This window comes from Danio rerio, chromosome 13 (assembly GCF_049306965.1).
Source record: "Danio rerio strain Tuebingen ecotype United States chromosome 13, GRCz12tu, whole genome shotgun sequence".
Classification (NCBI taxonomy): domain Eukaryota; kingdom Metazoa; phylum Chordata; class Actinopteri; order Cypriniformes; family Danionidae; genus Danio; species Danio rerio.
The window spans coordinates 54355001-54377136 of record NC_133188.1 but is presented as its reverse complement, the minus strand read 5'-3'; the positions used below and the strand labels follow the sequence as shown (position 1 = coordinate 54377136).

The 22136-nt window shown below is 37.8% G+C and overlaps 2 protein-coding genes across 8 annotated transcripts in view; one reads left to right on the top strand and one right to left on the bottom strand.

Moving 5' to 3' along the window:
• Window positions 1-22136, top strand: part of blnk (B cell linker) — a 66766-nt gene that overhangs the window by 14236 nt on the left and 30394 nt on the right. For 2 of the 3 annotated variants that reach the window (XR_012388524.1, XM_073919483.1), the window contains exons 3-5: window positions 4184-4230; window positions 17739-17804; window positions 21840-21896. Coding sequence is in view for 2 of the 3 variants with exons in the window: in XM_073919483.1 (XP_073775584.1) it covers window positions 4184-4230; window positions 17739-17804; window positions 21840-21896 (170 nt within the window). In the remaining variant the exon portion in view is untranslated. 3 annotated transcript variants of the gene reach the window in all.
• Window positions 1-22136, bottom strand: part of dntt (deoxynucleotidyltransferase, terminal) — a 621669-nt gene that overhangs the window by 570884 nt on the left and 28649 nt on the right. The gene's annotated exons all lie outside the window — the stretch shown is intronic.

Genomic DNA, 22136 nt, shown 5'->3' with positions numbered 1-22136 from the left:
TCATTGAGTAGGTCATGTTTCCAAGTCACTTTGTCACGTGGTACTCCAAGAAGCAGTTTTTGTCTTTTGTGTCATCTGCTGTGCAAGTGGGGAAACTGTTTGTTGCTAATGGACAACCAAGTCCTGCAGTGGTACTTCTGAGTAAAAAAACCCACAAATATGTATGTGGAGTAATAAGGTAGTTAATTTTACCTGTTCAAATCTGCAACGCCTGCCTTGAGAGGGTTAGACAGGAATATCATGCATAAAATATCTTTAACAAAACAATACATTTCAACATGGTCGGAAATGGAGGGGGATTAAGCACAAGCTTATTATTTTCCCACCCATGATTTTTTTGCGCTCAAGTCTGCGTCTATAGATATATGCACAAGATATCACATAATGACCCTGAGCATACGTCAATAGCGCCGCCACATTTGCCGCTCCCAGAACAAAAGTCATTCAACAGCAATGGTCAAGACTAAAGCCAATGTGAAGATGCTGGACTTTAGCACTGTGTACGGGTGTAAGTAAACAAAGAAAACAGAGCACAAAGGCAGAACATTTCATAGGGAAGATTTTGTTTTTTACATTTTTATATGTTATGAACTTTTGTGCTCAACAAGCATTGATGATAATACAATCTCTTACTGCAGTGACCATAAGGAAAGTAGCACCAACTCACACTAAATACTGGACTTATGCTTGTTTGGTTAAATAATATCAGCAAAAAGAAACTTGCCAGACACTTGTATTATTGTTAGTTAAGTGAACTAGTTGTTTATAACGGAGATTCATTCACAAACGAATCGCTCCCTCCGTCAGAATGGGAAGTGAAAGCAGGAGAGGAGCTGTGTTTCAGGACAATTAGATCAAATTAAACAGGGAGGGTGGATAGTACATGTACATGCACACAAACACAAGCTCTTCGTCTGTAATGCCTGTGCGGTCACTGATCCATCAATGTAGAAAAGTGATGTAAAATTATAATTTACATAATTTAATAAAATATTTGCATACTGACCACCAGGGAAATTCCCGATCATGGATTCTCCTACCACTGCTATGCTGATGATACCCAGCTATACCTCTCTTTTCACCCTGATGATCCCTCGGTTCCAGCTCGCATCTCAGCCTGCCTGTCGGACATTTCACACTGGATGAAAGATCATCATCTTCAGCTTAACCTCACGAAAACAGAAATGCTTGAAGTTTCTGCCAACCCGACTCTGCACCATAACTTCAATCCTGATGGACGGGGCAACCATTACTGCATCCAAAACGGTGAAAAGCCTTGGAGAAACGATTGATGACCAACTAAACTTCTCTGACCACATTTCTAGAACTGCTCGATCGTGCAGATTCACACTCTATAACATCAGAAAGATCCGACCCTTCCTATCTTAACATGCAGCTCAAATCCTTGTTCAAGCTCTTGTTGTCTCCAAACTGGATTACTGCAACTTTCTACTAGCTACAGCTAACTCTATCAAGCCTCTTCAGCTGCTTCAGAACGCAGCAGCACGAGTGGTCTTCAATGAACCTAAAAGAGCACATGTCACTCCGCTGCTCATCCGTTTGCTCTGGCTGCCAGTTGCTGCTCGCATCAAATTCAAAGCTCTGATGTTTGCCTACAAAGTGACTTCTGGCTTTGCTCCTTCTTATCTGCTCTCACTTCTGCAGATGTATGTGCCCTCTAGAAACTTGTGTTCTGTGAATGAACGTCGCCTCGTGGTTCCATCCCAAAGAGGGAAGAAATCACTTTCCCGAACTCTCGCGCTCAATCTGCCCAGTTGGTGGAATGAACTCCCTAACTGCATCAGAACAGCAGAGTCACTCGCTGTCTTCAAGAAACGACTAAAAACTCAACTATTTAGTCTCCACTTCCCTTCCTAATCTGCAATTGCCTCTCTCAACCCAAGCTCATTCTGGAAAAGTAGCCCAGTGGACGTTTCTGGAGACCGCGATTTACGTGGCCGGAGGCGCCGCTCCGCTCTTCCTCTTCGCGCTTGCCGGCCAACGGCTCGCCTCCGAGTGGAGGGCTTTCCCGATGCAACCAGTTTGTCCGCTTAGCTCGCAGCGTTTCGACGGCAGAGCGGAGGCCCGGAGGAGAAGGAGCCGGCCGCAGGGACAACCGGGATCGAGTCCGGGGAACAGCGGGTAGGATGAAAAACAGAATTAGAAAAATAAGGGTGAGAACGCGGCGGGATCCGAAAATGCGGTCAAAATCAAAGACGAGGGCTTTTGCTTTTTTTTTTCTGAACAGCTTTTGCAAACCGTAGCTTGGGTTTAGGGAAGGAGGAGGAGGAAGAGGAGGGCGGCCGGCCGGTTGATCGTTCAGTCATTCAACCAGCCAGTCGGACGGACGGTCGCTCCACAGCGGCCTCCGGCGGCTTTTCGCACGAGAACAAAATTGCCTCTCTGGATCCACCGCTAACTGTACTACAAAAAAAATAAATAAATAAAAATTACTAATGTTTTGCTTCTTACATTTTACACACCTGAAACTTGCCTACAGCACTTCTTCATTGTTGCTCTTATAGTTGTGTAAATTGCTTCCTTGTCCTTGAAAAAAAGCGTCTGCTAAATGACTAAATGTAAATGTAGATATATGTGTATATATCTCTGGCTCTGGATGGCCATTTCTCCACGGCAGCTTAGTCTCACATTCATTTCAAAGGAGCGCTACCCTGTACTAAAATGGCAGCTCTATTAACGCATTCTTTTCAATAGACAACAATAGAGTAGGCAACATCTAATGTCAATATCTATGGCCTGCATCGATGAGTCCTCACTATCAAGAACACGTGGGAACTTACATGCATCCTCTGTTCCTGCGGTCTTGAGTTTTGGAACTGAACTGTGGCGGTTAATGAGGACGTTACACGAGTACACGCTGAAGAACACATGCTGAGAAACAGCCATATAGTAAATAAAGTGCCGGTATATTTTCTGTTATTTCCTTATCTTAATTCTCTCTGTACAGTTTAAGTCAGAATTGCTTCATTTTAATTATTTTATTTTTCCCCAATTTCTGTTTAACGGAGAGAATTTATTTTCAGCACATTTCTAATCATAATAGTTTTAATAACTCATCTCTAATAACTGATTTATTTTATCTTTGCCATGATGACAGTAAATAATATTAGACTAGATATTCTTCAAGACACTTCTATGCAGCTTAAAGTGACATTTAAAGGCTTCACTAGGGTAATTAGGGTAACTAGGCAGGTTAGGGGAATTAGGCAAGTTATTGTATAACAGTGGTTTGTTCTGACGACTATAGAAAACTAATATAGCTTAAAGGGGCTAATAATATTGACCTTAAAATGGTGTTTAAAAAAATAAAAACTGCTTTTCTTCTAGCCGAAATAAAACAAATAAAACTTTCTCCAGAGGAAAAAATATTATCAGACATACTGTGAACATTTCCTGAATCTGTTAAACATCATTTGAGAAATATTTAAAAAGAAATAAAAAATCAAAAGTGGGCTAATAACTTGTATATGTGTGTGTATATCTGCATGTGTCTGTGTGTGTATCTGTGTGTGTGTTTGCCCGTGTTTTGCTCTGAGTGTGTGCATCTATGTATGTGTATGTGGGTGTGTACCTGCATTTATGTGTATATTTTGTTTATTAGCATGTGTGTGTGCATGTGTATGTATGTGTTTGTCTGTTTGTGTGTGTGTGTGTGTGCATCTGTGTATACCTGTGTGTCTGTGTATACAGTATATGTATGTATATGTGTGTGTGTACCTGCATTTATGTGTATATCTTGGTTGTGTGTTTGTCTGCATGTGTGTGCGTGCATGTGTATCTGTGCGTGTTTGCATTTGTGTACATGTCTGCGTGTGGGTATGTGCATGTGTGTGTGTTTGTGTGTGTGTGTGTGTGTGTGTGTGCATGTGTGTGTTTGTGTGTGTGTGTCTGCATGTGTGTACATCTGTCTGTGTATATCTGCATGAATACTTGTGTGTGTTTATTTGTGTGTGTGTCTGTGTGTCAGAATCATTGAAACAGGACTGTCACTGAGTATCATATCATTGATTCTCTTTGTAGTAATTCTCATTGAAGTTTCAGACACACACACGCACACACGCACGCACACACACACACACAGTTTTAGAAAAGCTTGATGCCTCTTGACTGACTGTACTCAGATCTTTCAGCTCTGTTTCTAACACAGATTTTTCTCTTGCAGACGCTCTCGGACAGCGACCTCAACAAGTTCAGCTTCATTCATCGGCCGTGAGTGTTTCATTTCTCCTCTAAACTCGTCCTCCAGCATGTGTGTGTGTGTGTTCAACCAGCTTAATTCCCAGAGCTCGCCATGTTTCCTCATTGATGTTGGTCAATGATTGTCTGATGCAACGAGGAAACTCTCATAGTTTTACTCTCTCTCTCTCACACTTACACACACGCGCACACACACACACACACACACACACACACACACACACACACACACACACACACACACACACGCACACAAACACAAGCACACACGCGCGCACACACACAAGCACACATGCGCACACACCGGATTCAACCACCTGACAGAATGCTTTCACTACAACATAAACGTTTACCAGTACATTTATTGGCAATTAAGTAAATAAATAAATGCCCCCACCCCACCCCCACACACACACACACAAACACAAACACACACATATACTGTATACGCGGTGGCGGAGTGGGTAGCACATTCGCCTCACAGCAAAAAGGTCGCTGGTTCGAGCCTCGGCAGGGTCAGTTGGCGTGTCTGTGTGGAGTTTGCATGTTCTCTCAAGTTTGCAAAACTTTCCTTGGATGCTCCGGATTCCCCCACATTCCAAACACATGTGGTACAGGTGTATTGGGTAGATTAAAATTGACCATAGTGTATGAGTGTGTGTGAATGTGTGTATGGATGTTTCCCGGTGATGGTTTGTCGCTGGAAGGGCATCTGCTGCATAAAAAATATGCTGGATAAGTTGGTGGTTCATTCCGCTGTGGCAACCCCTGATTAATAAAGGGACTAAGTAGACAAGAAAATGAATTAATATATTTATGAATATGAATATATATATATACACACATACATACATATATAAATACACATACACACATACATACATACACACACACACACACACACACACACACACACATATACATATATATATATATATACACACACACACACACACACACACACACACACACACACACTCGCCGGCCACTTTATTAGGTACACCTGTTCAACTGCTCTTTAACGCAAATTTCTAATAAGCCAATCTCATGGCAGCAGCTCAATGCATTTAGGCATGTAGACATGGTCGAGACGATCTGCTGCAGTTCAAAGTGAGCATCAGAATGGGGAAGAAAGGGGATTTAAGAGACTTTGAACGTGGCATAGTGGTTGGTGCCAGACGGGCTGCTCTGAATATTTCAGAAACTGCTGATCTACTGGGATTTTCACCCACAGCCATCTCTAGGGTTTATAGAGAATGCTCCGACAAAGAGGGAATATCCAGTGAGCGGCAGTTCTGTGGGCACAAATGCCTTGTTGATGAGGCCAGAGGTCAGAGGAGAATGGCCAGACTGGTTCCTGCTGGTAGAAAGGCAACAGTAACTCAAATAAGCACTCGTTACAACCGAGCTCTGCAGAAGAGCATCTCTGAACACACAACACGTCCAACCTTGAGGCGGATGGGCTACAGCAGCAGAAGACCACACCGGGTGCCGCTCCTGTCAGCTAAGAACAGGAAACTGAGGCTACAATTCACACAGACTCACCAAAACTGGACAATAGAAGATTGGAGAAACGTTGCTGCTCTGATGAGTCTCCATTTCTGCTGACACATTCAGATGCTCGGCTCACAATTTGGCATCAACAACATGAAAGCATGGATCATCCTGCCTTGTATCAGCGGTTCAGGCTGCTGGTGTAATCTGTATGTGCATGCGTGTATGTGCGCTAAGAGCTGTTTGTATTTGTGTTGTTATATATATATATATATATACGCAAGCCCAGCATAGATCAGAGTAAAATGTCGATTGATTATCATTCGAAGACGTAAAGGTGTGTAAGTCTGCCAGACAGAGAAGTGAGAGCGCAGAGAGTCGAGAAATAGTCTTGATTCATTGAAGTGAATCACTTCACTCTAAATATAGGAGTAACGTGACGCTCACAGCAGTTTCACAATCCTCATTACACACCACTTCTGCGGAAAAATCACCCTACATACAGCTGCAGACGGCGTGTGTGTGCGTGCGTTTTAACCAGCACTGTCCAACACCCACAGTATGATCAGCGCACTGAACTAGCTGACACACACACACACATATACAGGACACGTTCACACTCATTACAGTCCGCTTAATTAATACAGAATGGAGAATCTGAACAGGTTTACAGCTCCAGCTGCTGTTAAACTCCGGTAAGACAAACTCTTTACTCTGTTTCGCTATTATTTCAGCACAAGGAAGCTGAGCTGCGCTGTTTCAGCTGGATTAAGACGAGTTAATGTTAACATAAGATTGATTTTCAAATGCAGTCGACAGTTTGCATGTGGTAGACGTGTAGAAGTGTGTATATGCATGCCACTTAAACACAGCGAACGTTTAACACTCTACAATTAGGTGAAAGTACACTTTTAAAGCAATGTAATGACAAAAAGTCAAGACAACAAACAATTTTAACTTATTTTAATACTAAGTAAATCATTTTAATACTCAAATAACCTTATTTATTTGTACGTAATAACTTTAACTCAATATTTTTAGTCAGTTTGACTTACGTAAGCTGAAATGACTAGAAATGTTAATTTATTTAAACTAAATTTAAGTCAGCAAGCCTTCTTAGTGTATTTACTAACATGAACGAGCAATAAACAATACATTCATTATAGTTTTCATTCAACTTTCTTAGCATTGCATGTATAGAAGCAGAACAGAACATATTGCTTATTTAGTTAGACTTAAAATGTATTAGAAAAGAATGAGATGATAAAATGATGATCATTATTTATTGTCATGAATTATTTGTATTATTTTATGGGCTATAATTTATCATTGATGTAAACTGGAGAAGGGGAACGATTAAATAAGCATATGCTTCTCCCTATGTACTTTCAGTCATGTACGAGTTAAAACTGTTTTGTATTGAGCTGAATTATTTGCTTTGCCTAATATTTTTATTACTTTTATTTTATTACATGTTTAAAATAAATTCAGTTCATCTTTACTTCTATAGCACTTTTACAATGTAAACTGTGTCAAAGCAGCTTAGAAATAAAGTCTAAAGTATAACATTAGTTAAGTTGTTTTTGTTAGTTCCTGACTGTTAACTCGCAGTGCGTTAATTAAGTAATGTTCACTTTTTCAAACCTACACATATATAGGAACAAAACTATACAAAACTTTTCTTTTATATAAATGTATAAATATAATTTGTATCATAAACATACACATTTTATTATTTTATAAATGAACACTCAAATATATGCATGCATATACAGTACATACATTAAAAAATATATATATACACACACACACACACACACATATATATATATATATATAATCTTTGCCATGATGACAGTAAATAATCTTTTACTAGATCTTTTTCAAGACACTTCTATACAGCTTAAAGTGACATTTAAAGGCTAAACTAGATTAATTAGGGTAACTAGGCAGGTTAGGGTAATTAGGCAAGTTATTGTATAGCGATGGTTTGTTCTGTAGACAGTTGGAAAAAATATTGCTTAAAGGGGCTAATAATATTGTCCCTAAAATGGTGTTTAAAAAATTAAAAACTGCTTTTATTTTAGCCGAAATTAAACAAATAAGACTTTCTCCAGAAAAAATAATATTATCATATATACTGTGAACATTCCCTTGCTCTGTTAAACATCATTTGGGAAATATTTAAAAAAGAAAACAAATTCAAAAAAATTTTCAAAGGGTGTAAATAATTCAGACTTTAACTGTATCTACACTGTACATAATAAATATACACAGTACACGGTAAATACACAAGTGCACTGTACATTAATCATTAGACCTTATTGTAAAATTTTACAGTAGCTTACAACTTTGGTTTACTTGCAAGTAAGGCTGTACATTACAATTTACTGTAAAATTTAAAGTAACTTAATGGCAATTTTGGTCAGCAGTAAGACTTACTGCAGTGCAGATTTACGGTAAAATTTACTAGACTGTACTAATTTACTGTAAAATGTAAAGAAACATTGGCAATTTTGGTTGGCAGTTAGATTGTAAACAAGCACACTTATTTTATATTTACAATTTACTGTAAATTTTACATTAACTTATTGGCAATTTTGGTTGCCAGTAAGACCAAACTTGCAAGTGCACTGTAAATTAATAATTACAACTTACTGTAATATTTACAGTAACTTAGAGGATATTTTGGTTGCCAGTAAGATTGCAAATGTACAACCTCACTGTAAATAAATAATTATAAAGGCATTTTTGGTTGGCAGTAAGACTGTAAATTTACTGTAAAATTTACTGACTGTAAAAGGTACGAGACAAATAGACTGTAAAATTTACAGTAACAATTAGGCTCATATACATTTAAATACAGCTCAATATAGTTAGCCAATTGTATTGGGATTAAAATAAATTAATTGTTTTAATATTCCTAAATGGATAGTTCACCCAAAAATGTATAGCTTAAGTTTTTTTCTTCTGTGGAAGTCAATAGTTACAGGTAACCCTGCTGAAAAATCCAGCTTAAACCAGCCTAGTCTGGATGGCTGGTTTCAGCTGGTTGCTCAGCCTGGTTTTAGAGGGGTTTCCAGCCATTTCCAGCCTGGTCTTAGCTGGTCTCTAAGGCCGGAAGTTGACCAGCTAAAACCAGCTTGACCAGCCAAGCCAAGCTGGGAGTCCAGTCAAAACCAGCTATATCCAGCTCAAACCAGGCTGGTTTTAGCTGGTCATTTTCCAGCCTGACCAGCTAAAAACAGGTTGGAAATGGCCAAAACCCCTCTAAAACCAGCCTGGTCAACCAGCTAAAACCAGCCAACCAGCCTAAGCTGGTTTAAGCTGGGTTTTTCAGCAGGGAACTGATGTTTAGTGTGTATGTATGTATATATATATATATATATATATATATATATATATATATATATATATATATATATATATATATATATATATACATACATATATATATATAGCTAATGCTAATAAATCAAAGAAACATTGTCTTTCGTTATTTCTTTGCCTTCTTTTAAGATTTGGATTGGGTGGGTCCTTTTTTAGGACTACACCACTGCTGTCGATTTACAACTGTACTGTAAAATAATAAATAATAATTCATGTAGAAAAATACAGCACAAATGTAATTATTTATTTATGGTATCTTATTGACAACCAAAGTTGCACCGTACATTTTTTACAGTGCAGCTCTAATAAAAAGTCAAGCTTCAAGCAGGGAAATCTGGGAATGAGAATCAATGTTGTTCACCGTACATATTAAGGAAACTATTTAACAGGTTACAGATTTATTTTTACAGCTGAAATGATTTTTTACAGAGCAACATTAATAAAGTTTCATGCAGGGAATTCTGGGAAAGAGAATTTACGGACATTCACCGTATATATTAAGGAATTGCAAGTTTCCACTGAGGCATTTTTACTGCTTTTTTTATCATGCAAGTCATTTCTACAGTGCTGTGAGGACACATAACTTATCTGTGCTGGCTTTACTGAATTCAGACACTCTGAAACAGCTCTGAATGTGTGCAGACTGTAATTATGTTCATTATATGTCTCGGTCACCTCAGTCTCTCACACTGTCAGAAGCTCTTAACTTTATACCTGACGAGCTGTAAAAACCCAAAACTCAATGCGTTACGCTTGAACAGAGATTTACAGAACATGTGGGTGATTGGGAGAGCAGGGCTGTGTGTTATATTGAATTCGTCAAAATATAACACGCGTGCATCTCGCAATATACAGTTCAGCTTAAAACGATTCCTTTTCAAATATTTCCCAAATAATGTTGAACAGATTCAGGAAATTTCCACTGTATTTTCTATAATATTTGTTCTACTGGAGAAAGTCTTATTGGCTTTATTTCAGACTAAAAGCTTAAAGACTAATAGTTTTAAACCCATTTTAAGGTCAGTATTATTAAGCCCTCTTAAGCAATGTATTTTTCGATCGACCACAGCAGTGCTCCCCAACCTTTTTGTCACTGCGGACCGCTTAACGATTGAGAAATTTACTGTGAGTGTGTATGGGTGTTTTCCAGTACTGGGTTACAGCTGGAAAGGCATCTGCTGTGTGAAACATATGCTGCAATAGTTCAATTCTGCTGTGGTGACCCCAGATAAATAAGGGACTAAGCAACAAGGAAAATGAATGAATGAATGAATGAATGAATGAATGAATGAATGAATGAATGATAAAGCACTGCAGTGTTTGGGTGTTCTGTGTTAGTCTGAGGTGATTAGTCTACCCAAATGTGTATGTTCTATACAAAGCGTGAAGCTGATCGGTCAGTTCTCGTCACGTGATTTGCAGTGTGCTCACTGCATTCTGAAAAGTTGAGATGTCAGCTAGGAGTGAACACTTCAGTTGGATATAATGAACTTGCATGTGATAAAGACGTGATGGCCGCTCAAGTGACTGACTTTCAAGTGACTCATTTTCAAAATAAAAGATTTTTCCAAAAAAATCATTCAGACTCAGATTATAGAGAAAACGTGAATAATTAATGACTTCTTTAGTGGCCCGGTACCACTGTTGATCTGGGGTTGGGGAACACTGGTCTCCAGAATAAACCACTGTTATACAATAACTTGCCTAATTACCCTAACTTTACCCTAATTAACCTAGTGAAGCCTTTACATCTCACTTTAAGCTGAATACTAGTGTCTGGAAGAATATCTAGTCTAATATTATTTACTGTCATCATGTCAAAAAAAATTTTAATTAAATTAAATATTATAGTATGTTTAATATATATATATATATATATATATATATATATATATATATATATATATATATATATATATATATATATATATATATATATATATATATATATATATATATTGAAGTCAGAATTAATAGCCCCCTTTTGATTTTATTATTATTTTTTTATATTTCCCAAATTATGTTTAACAGAGCAAGGAAATTTTCATAGTATATCTGATAATATTTTTTCTTCTGGAGAAAGTCTTATTTGTTTTATTTTGGCTAGGTTAAAAGCAGTTATCAATTTTTTAAAAACCATTTTTGGGACAAAAGTATTAGCTATTATAAGCTAAGTATAAAAGTTTAAGCTATTTTTTTCGACAATCTACAGAACAAACATCATTATACAATGACTTGCCTAATTAACCTAACCTGCCTAGTTCACCTTATTAATTTAGTGAAGCCTGTAAATGTCACTTTAAGCTGTATAGAAGTGTCTTGAAAAATATCAAGTAAAACATTAAATACTGTCATCATGTCAAAGATAAAACAAATAATTTATTAGAGATGAGTTATTAAAACTATTATGATTAGAAATGTGCTGAAACAATCTTCCCTCCATTAAACAGAAATTGGTGAAAAAAATAAACAGGGACACTAATAATTTAGGGGGGCTAATAATTCTGACTTCACCTGTATATATCTTCTCTCTGTTAAAATCACCAGGGTAATATTTGAAATTTGAAAAATAATTACATTTTAACAGGAAGACTAATGACTAAAGAGTATGAAAGAACATTTTACTTCATCCAAAAATCCCAACCACCAACTCATTCACTATAACTTTTGTCATGGAACCTACTGGACCCCACTCAGAACACATTGCATCAATGCCTCTGACCAGAAACTTGGGTCTTAACAATAATAATAATAATTATAATAATAATAATATATTTTATTTATAACACGCTTTTCTAAAACCCAAAGCGCTTACAAGAGAGTAAAACCAACAAAGCACAGTAGACAATAAAAATACAGTAGAAAGCACAGAAAGAATAAAAGATCACAAATTAAAAACAGTCCTAAAAAGATGAGTTTTAAGTTGCTTTTTAACAGCGTCCAATGATCCGGCATTCCTAATGTTTGAGGGAAGAGCATTCCACAGTTTGGGGGCACGGAAAGAGAACGCCCTGCCACAGACAGTGAGAGGTAGAGGAACTAGATATCAGATCACAAATGTAACCTGGAGCAGAACCATGAACCGCTTTATATCTTAAAATCAATACGAGACTTGACGAGCAGCCAGTGAAGCTGTTGAGTATATGAGTGATGTGAGACTGAGATGATGTGCGTGTCAACACACGTGCAGCAGAATTTTGGATGTACTGAAAAATCTTGGAAGAATTTGCTGGTAACCCTCCTAACAGAGAATTGCAAAAATCCAAGCAAGACGTGATAAAAGCACGAGTCTTTCAGCATCAGGCCTCGAGAGGAAAGGATAAAGGCCGTTTTAGTTACATGAGGCTTCATCTTTTTTCCATATGACAGGGCTCGAAATTGCAACATTTTGGTCGCATATGCGCCCGAAAATTAATCTATGCGACCTTATAATATATCTGAGAGCATTAGTGCGACTGCTGATAATGGTTGTAGTGCGACCTGTTTTGATTTTTTTGTAAAAACGTGCTGAATCGCTCTTCCCTGCCGCTATATTGGTTTATATTAGCTGTCATTCACTCAAGGTATTCCGCTGTCAGGTGACAGGGAAGGAGCTTGATGACCACGGGAAATGCAAACGGCTGAAGAGTAAAAACTTCAAGCACACAGGTTTGCAAACCCCACCTAAAGTTGAGGCGCAGATGAGAGCGATCATGACACGTCACGTGGTGAATAATGATCCGCCAGCTGAGATCAATCGAGTACGCGCTTCATGGAGAAGGCGCCCGAATCTCCATGCTTTGCATTCACTGCGTGTTCAGCGCAAATGTCCGCTAAAAGTCAAATCTAATACTGTACATATCATCGCCAAAGAAGCTTGCCTTTACTAAGTTTACACTGAAACTGCGGCTCATAACAAAGACCGGTATTGCGCCGATGGTCATCGCAAGAATCCTGCTCTGCCTGCTCATATATTGGGCCGGCTGACTCGCCAGCTTTTCCACTAACACAGAAAAATGAAGATCATCTCAGACTGAACCTTTAAATTGACACAAACTGAAACCAAAACTTTTAAAGAGTGATAGAAGTGAGACTTTACTTACTTTCTTTTGTCTATTCTTTTTTGAGGTGTATATTATTTTTTTATTTATTTACTGATGACTGTTTTGCAGCTTTCAGCCTTGAATTGAATGATTTATTATAATCTTTTGTTTGTTTTGTAGCAGAAATATTATTTATTACATTGACATGCATATATAAAAACAGCAGCACAAAATAAATATTTCTTACTGCAATGCTTCATTTTTGTTTGATGCAAACTATACAATTATTTTTCATAAAGTAACAGACATTTTACAGCAGATAACATACATTCATGCACGCTCAAGGCAGTATCATAATGAGAAATGGAATTCATCGTTACTATTATTGTCATTTTCATCATCATTAATATTCTATGGCCTAATCATTAGACATTCATTTTGGAATTATTGCACACAAATATCAATGTCTTCGCAGCATTAGTTAGATAGTTGTTTCTGGTTTTTGTCAGTCCTATTAATGTTGTTTTAAAATACAATAAATCCCTTAAAAAAACAATTTGCAGCGGTGCTCAGTCATTTTTGGTGGGTGCTCCTAAATTTTTTCTGGTGCTCCTAAAAATTTTTTGGTGCTCCTAAATATTTGAAGTTGGGAGCACCGTGCTACCAAGTAAAAAAAGTTAATTTCGAGCCCTGATATGATGTAGGAATGTGGAACAATACAACAGTTTTGGAATGAGGTCTGTCTTATCTTGTCTAAAATGATTGAATATCCTGTGCCAGTGAATCCCTCCATTCTATTACTGAGCGATGATTCTATGTTGAAGCTCACTCAGCTATAAACAGCTGTTTGGCTGGCTGGCTTAACTTCTGCTTAAAAACACTAGCCCAACATTGCCTGCCTCCACATAAGTTGGACATGTACAAGTGGTACAACTTCAGGACATTATAATGTTGGAATTATCCACAGCTCGAGTGAACTTGGTACAAATGAGCACTTTAAAGATCAGGGGCCTCATGTAGGAAGACTTGCGGGGAAATCATACTAAAACATTGCGTACGCACAAAGCTGTAAATGTAGACTCATTAGCATATTCATACGGGGGAGGAGGCAGGGAGGGGTTTTGTGCTCGTGCATGTTGCGCTCAGTTTTACGGATGTAAAAAGAGAATATGCGTGAGATTCGGCGTACGCAGTGTTTCATACATCTGAATTTTTTTCTGCGTACGCCGAATCTCATGCATATTCTCTTTGTACATCCGTGAAACTAAGCGCAACATGCACGAGCACAAAACCCCTCCCTGCCTCCTCCCCCATATGAATATGCTAATGACTCTACTTTGGCAAAACCGAACGAAAAAGCAAAGGCAAAAGCAAGCAAGAAGAGAAACTTTGAACAGAATGTGAATTGGAGGTGCTGCTTTCAGAGGTAGACCAGAGGAAAACTGTTTTATTCGCAAGTTTGTCCTCCGGAATTAACAACAAAAGAATAAAATAGAGTGGGAGAGTTTAGCTGATGCAGTTAACACAGTTGGGTCTGAACATCGCACTGAGTGGATTAAAAAAGTATTAGTGCGATCTATAGGTGTAAAATTTTGCAGTGTGTTTAATAGGGCTGTAACGATACACGATATAAAATAGAAATCGCGACACTCAGATCTACGATCCTGTGTCGCGGTGTAATAAGGAAGAATCGCGACACACCCACCCCGTGATACCTTTCCAATAACGTCACGCCTGCCTGCAAAAGTTGAGCTAATTAACACTTTTTTTCGTTCGACATTACTGCTCCGTTTAAGCCCTCGCAATATTTAGCCGGGAGAGCTCGCACGGAGCTCTTAGTAAGAGGCCGTCTGAATGTGTCAAGAATATCAAAAACAAAACCAACTTAACCCCGCTTGACAACCGACAACGCCAGAAACATTGCCAATGCTGTCAAAGCGGCCGGATTTTCAGCGCATATACGATGATTTGCTCACACTGTTAATGTGGCTGCGCAGAGAGGGATGGGCGTTCACCAGATGTCAGGTAACAGCCAAACTTTTCTGTAACCGTGCTGTGCGCTTTCTGTTTGAACCTTTGGGAGTGCTGACTGACAGGTGCGTGAGGTCAGAAAACACGACAAAGCTTTCAGTTAAAATAAACACAGTTTCTATAGTTATAGCCTACTTTATTTAGAGATAAAGGTATATGGCTCTGCATATAATCACTCTATCTTGCTGGAGTTTATAGGCGTTTCGCTTTACTTCAGGACGCATTAACACCGCTCTGAAGGTCTAATCGCTGTTTTAAGTTATCCAGAGCTGTATGAATATACAAATCTTGAATATCACAATAGTATTAAATATTACAATTGTAACAACACAGACAGCAACACTTTTGCACAATCGATACCCAGCTGAGCTGATTCAGTCGTTTATAAGAGGACCGAGCCTCTTCTTTTTTCCTTGTCAACATAAAGGCAGTTAGGTGCGCCTTGTTTTCGGCCACTTGTTTAACTGCAAGGCATACTTAATTTGCGGGATGATAACGTATAACCCGTGCCTACAGACACATTTGCTAAAGAAGCAAAATGGAAGAAGAATATTGCTGTTTGATACAGACCTGTTGATACTAAACCAGCGCTTATGTTGACCTGGATCTGCGTAATAAACGCAACAAATAGGCTTTACTTTTTATTTTACAGCTTAAAGCATGTACGCAGATTAATGCAATATCATATTTAAACAAACTGTTTACAAAAAGTCTACATATGCGCGCATGTTGTTGTTGTCTTTTCATCAGGACTTATTCTTTAAAATAATGATTTCTATTAAAATGTAAAAGGTTTTGTGATTATAATAATAACAGCGGGGCATTAAATAAATGCATATTTTCCGTGGAGCAAGCAATTAGAGGAAGTCTGCGATTTTTATTTGACGGAAGAAAAAAACATATGATTGGAAAAAAAAGCCCATGCCGGTTATTAAAATGAATCAGTCAGTATTTTCGTTTTGTAAAATAAATTAATTATTTAAGTGAAAATAATTTAGGGCAGTCCTATTTATTTTATTCATTTTATTTAGATTATTCTGCTCTTCTGTGCTAAACACTGCAGGTGCGTGAAGATGCTCTGTTGTTCTGTTCCGCTATTAATATATAAAAATAAATCAGTATTTTAAAATGTAATATTTAATGTGTCATACACAAAATAGACACGTCAATTTGTTTAATATAAAATTAATAGTAATCTGACCAGTTAACCGTTAATAACCGATTAATGAGCGGCGGTTGTCGGTTAGCAAAATTAACGAAATGAGCATCCCTAGTAGCTATTTAATTTACTTTTTCTATGCAAGAGAACTTGATTGAAAAATAATTTTCAACATGCTTGAACCATCTAAACAATGGAGTTTAGTTTGGTTTTTCAACAGTATTTTGTTACAAAGAAAACAGAAGTGATATAGCTTTGCCTATTTATTTTATATATGGCTATTTATATTGTTAATAATTTGCATAGTTAATATTGTTCTTTGATGTTTAGTTTATAAAGATTTTTCAAATGTTATTTAATTAAAAATAGTTTTAAAAACCTTTTTTTTTTTTCCACCCCACACGAAAAAAATAAAATAAAAAATCGTGATACGAATCGAATCGTGGGTTTGGTGTATCGTTACAGCCCTAGTGTTTAACAGTCTGGGTGGCGTAGCTCGTTAAATGCATAGCAACATGCTTTGACACGTTCAAGCATAAACTCGGTTCGAATCCAGCGTCTGATGAACTTACTCTTTTTTTTGTTTGTTTTTTCCCGCTACATATCAGATTTTCCCTATACACTCTTCATTATAAGAAAGACAAGTAGGAATCATTAATAAGTTTGTGCATCAAATTTAATTTGCATATTTATATAATGGAAATTTTTCTGATTCACACGTGCAAATTCATCCTCAGATCATGGTGCCTTTATAGAAATGTGCGTGCAGTAGATCACTCCCATTACATTGGGAAAACCGGCGACCGCTGCAAACTGCGCTTTAATGTTTGGATGGTCAACTGTACGGTACGGAAACCTTTTATACTAGACATGCGGATGAACTCGTCTCATACAGCTGAGAAGACACTTTGCAGAGTGCAATTTAACACAACTGCCTCTAGGAGTCGCCAATGGAAATAAAACAGACACGCACAAAAAATGTGCGTACGCCAGACATGAAGTTGGCATGGAGCTGCGCACATTCCCACGTTCAGTTCATCGTTAGTAAATCTAAACGTGAGCGATTCTGAGCGTGAAACCTGGTGTACGCACAGTTTTTGTCCGTACGCAGCGTTGATACATGAGGCCCCTGGACTTCAGCTGCTGACGAAATCTCCATGTTTACAAAGCAATGATCAGGATCCAGAATGACTGCCTTGCTTTGTATAATTGATACTAAACACTGTATTTTCTGTTAACTATACCCCAGTTAGGGAGACACCAGGGAAGGGAGGGTTTTTTTAATTGATATATTTCATTATATTGTTTTTTCAGCCTGTATGTTTTGTTAACAATTAATAAAAAAATAAAAACAAAAAAAAAAGGCTAATGATTGTGTCTTCATCTGTACGTGTGCTTTAATTAACAAATGTTTTGTTTTTCAGGCAGCTTCAGAAAATCGTTCAAGACATCAAAAAGAACGACGACAGCCTGTTCAACAGAATAAAAAGGTGCGTTTACGTTCCTCGCTAATTATAACACAACGGGAAAAGACAAAGCCCTCAATCAGGCAATTAATCACTGGTGTTTTGTGTAGGGCTGCACATTCATTTTCCTTCGGCTTAGTCCCTTATTTATCACGAGCCGCCACAGCGGAATGAACCACCAACTATTCCAACATATGTTTTACACAGCGGATCCCCTACCAGCTGCAACCCAGTACTGGGAGACACCCGTACACACTCATTCACACACACACACACACACACACACACACACACACACACACACACACACACACACACACACACACACACACACAAACACAAACACTCGTACACTAAGGCCAACAAAAATGACCTTTTGTGCAATGTGGTAATACTTCAAAGCAGGGCTGGGTGATTTTTCCGCTTTTTTCGATTAATTCGAATTTACGTTTTGACGATGATTTAATTTTATATTAAATAGAGAAATCGCAATTTTTAAAAATATATATATTATACATTATAATGGCACCAATGCGCCATTCACTCACTCAAGCTGTGAGACACGGACCCATGGCACGCAGTAGCCGTTTATGAAGGCTCGTATGTGTTGGTTTCCATGATCCACGGGGTTTGTTGCATGTTTTTCCCCGCGATCCTGTCAGGGCCGATCATACAGCAAAGCTGTGTGTGTGCTGCAAGCATTTTTGTCGGGAGAGCAGTACGAGAATTGGAGAATGGCGGACGCTGTCTTGTATCAGGAGTTCGTTCACATTCAGACACATCGCCGTGCTGCTGTGTTCGCCTGAATCCTCCAGATTACCAGCAGGGATAATGGTTAAAATAGGCAGGTCAGGAGACCTGCTGCACTGAGTCTGCATTCAGATCTATGATTCAGACCCGGGGATTGAGGGAAAATGCTCATTTATAGTGTTTATATGAACATGATTATCTTTATAATGATATAAATTATGGTTATGTGTATATGAAATTACAAATAACAAATGTAGCAGGGCACTAAATTACTGTTTATTTCTTTGCATTTTAACTTTGTAAACTATAAACTCATGCGTCTCCTCGGTTTGTGTCTCAGTTTGTGAGCTAACTGACATCAACAGTTGTTCTCTCCCCTTTCTCCCCTGCTGGTCACGCCCACTTCTGCCCTATGCTCGCGGAGCTCCACGCCCATTAATCATGCATATTTTTTTAAAAATCTGAAGTAGACTTTAAACGAAAGTGGGGGGGTGTCATGGCCCTTCAAATATCATGTGAATGTGCGCGTCTGGTGTGTGATAGTTTAAACTGTCATGTGCGCACTGTGTCGCGGCGCTTCTGGTGTGCGACCTGCTTGACTGCCTGTTAAAGCGTGAAGCGTTAGGATTTTGCTTGTTGCATTAGTCTGAGTCACGTCTGTGTGGATTGTCAAGACATTCCCTCATCAACTCGATAAACTCGATCTCAACATGTATGAAGGACGTAAAAGCCTGCCATGTGAAAAGCCGCGCCGATCTTTTGGTTTGAACACGAGCAGAGGTGAGGTACTGTAGCAGTGAAAATGAAAGTAGCCGCCCCCATGAAGTCATTTAGCGGACCTAGTTGAAAACCAGACAGATCAGGCAGCATAATACAGAGAGTGGAGCAAAGCGCATCAAATGATCGATATTTAAAAGGGGGAAAAATAAAAATAGATTAAATATATTATTTTATATTAGACACACATCTGGTGCTTGTATTTGCTCCTGCTATACGTCCACAACTTTACGCATTGGGTTAAATTAGGCTTTACAGTTTCCATGTTCAGTCCTTTTCTTCCACTGTATCTTTTTAAGAAAAGGCAGCAGCTTTACAACCTGACATTCAATCAGAAGACAAAGCCGAGCTGACAGCCAATCTTTCCTAGGCTCAGCAAAACTAGCAAAAATACCCCTGAATTCCTGCAAGTGCAATATTTACACAAATATTTCTTATTCAAATCTTCAGCAATGATATTTAACGCGTGAATTAGTTTTACATTTATTTACACCTTGACTGATTTTTGTGTGACATGGCCATTAAAAATACAATGTTCCTTAACTAGATGGTTTTTTAAGTTACTTTTAAAGAGAATGTTACTTCAGTCATGTTATTGTAATGTTTTGAGAAGACTAGTAACACAATAAAAAAAATAAAAATAAAAATCGTGAATCGGTCAAACTTTATAAAAAACTAGATTTTTTTTTGCCAAATCTCCCAGCCCTACTACAAAGTATTACCCTTTAGCAGTCACAAGACTGGAACACACTCATGTCTCATCACAAAGGGGCAAACAAAACTGACATTACCCTACAATTAGGGCTGGGCAAATTTCCTAAAATCAAAATCTTGATTAATGAACAATTATTTTATTTTATTTATTGCCCTCATAGACCACAGACAGGTTCTGTACAGTAAATATGCTCACATATTCCAAGTGAGAGATTGCTGAATGAAGGGTGCAGAAGTATAAATCAGCCTAGGCTGCGTCGAGTGATCGACGTTACCTTTAATCATAGGGTAAACACAAAGTAGAAATGTCACTCAAAACACTCCCTCCAATGGACACATTGCTCTCCTGCGGCTCTCAGCCCCGCCCACACTCATTAATGCTACCAAGCCGACCAATCACAGAACTTGACTCGTGGCAACGTGCAGCAACATTAATTGAGAGGTGCGCATTAGCGGGAGATGTCTAGAAAATTATACTAAGCAGGCAGAGGGTGAACAAAGACGCGGAGCAGCGGGAGCAGTCGGGTGTGGAATAAAACCTAGCAGGAGCGGGACTAAAAAAGTGGTCCCACGCAGACCTCTAGCTGGAAGGGCATACGCTGTGTAAAACATAAGTTGGAATAGTTGGCGGTTCATTCCACTGTGGTGACCCCTGATGAATAAGGGGACTACGCCGAAGGAAAATTAATGAATGAATAAATGAAAACAATATTGAATATGGCATGTGTGTTCAGTATCATGCAGCTCTGGTTTTGGTCAGTCTGAAAACAATCGTGAGGAAACATCTGCTGACTGTGTTCTCTCTCACACACACACACACACACACACACAAACACACACACACACACACACACACACACTTCTTTCCTCTCACTTCTCTATTCCTGCATATAAATACTCCCAGAGCAGGCCATTGGGTGTGTCTTGCATGACGGAAACAATATCACATTAAGAGCAGTAGTTATTATCAATAAAAGAGCATCTGCTGCACAACAACGGTTATAAATGCAGGAATTCAGTACAAAAACATTAAACCCGCCCAAAAACTTTCTAGTTTCTGTTCATAGCTGTAATTATTAGCTCTGGTGTTTGGGTTTCGGGTGTTTTCCAAAATCCTGAGCATGAAACTTTACTGCACTTCAATGCATTTCTGTTCTGTGCTGTTTAACATGAATGTTTCCTCATTCAAATGCATCACTTTAGACAATGATCAACCATTACAATCGATTAACCATTACAGCCGAGGTCAGAATTATTAGCCTGCTCAATTGAAAATGTTTTAGATTTTTTTTGAGTGACGATTTTTGTTCAGCACATTTCTAATCATAACAGTTTCAATAACTCATTTTTCAATAACTGACTTCTTTTCTCTTTGCCATGAAAGCACATAATATTAGAATAGATATACTTCAAGACACTTCTATACAGCTTAAAGTGACATTTAACTAGGGTAATTAGGGTAAAGTTAGGGTAATTAGGCAAGTCATTGTATAACAGTGGTTTGTTCAGGAGACAATCCAAAACTAATATTGCTTAAGGGGGCTAATAATATTGACCTTAAAATGGGTTTAAAACAATTAAAAACTGCTTTTATTCTAGCCGAAATAAAACATATAAGACTTCCTCCAGAAGAAAAAATATTATAGGAAATACTGTGAAAACTTCCTGAATCTGTTCAACATCATTTGGGAAATTTAAAAAAAAAATTAATAAATAAATAAATAAATCAGAGGATGGTGAATCATTCCTTCCTCCACTGTATTATTTAACAATGTCAATATAACTGTAATGTTTTGTCTGTTTCTTTATTTTTTTAAGGTTTCAGAATGAACAAGCGGCTAATATTCTGAAAACTGGCAGAATGACACTGGACCGGTAAATATGATTATTGTGTTTTACTTTTTTTTTTTACCTTTACTAAGTTTGTTGCTATGCGTGACTGACATGTGTCTTTAACTATTAGCCTGTAGATTCATTTATTACATAAATTTTGGCTAATTTTTAACACTGTTTTTAATTTAGAATTGATTATAATTTTTTATCAAATTAAATTAGCAAAAAGTAAAAAAATAATAATAATTTTTTATTGTTCTAAAAAAGGAAAAAAAAGTTTTA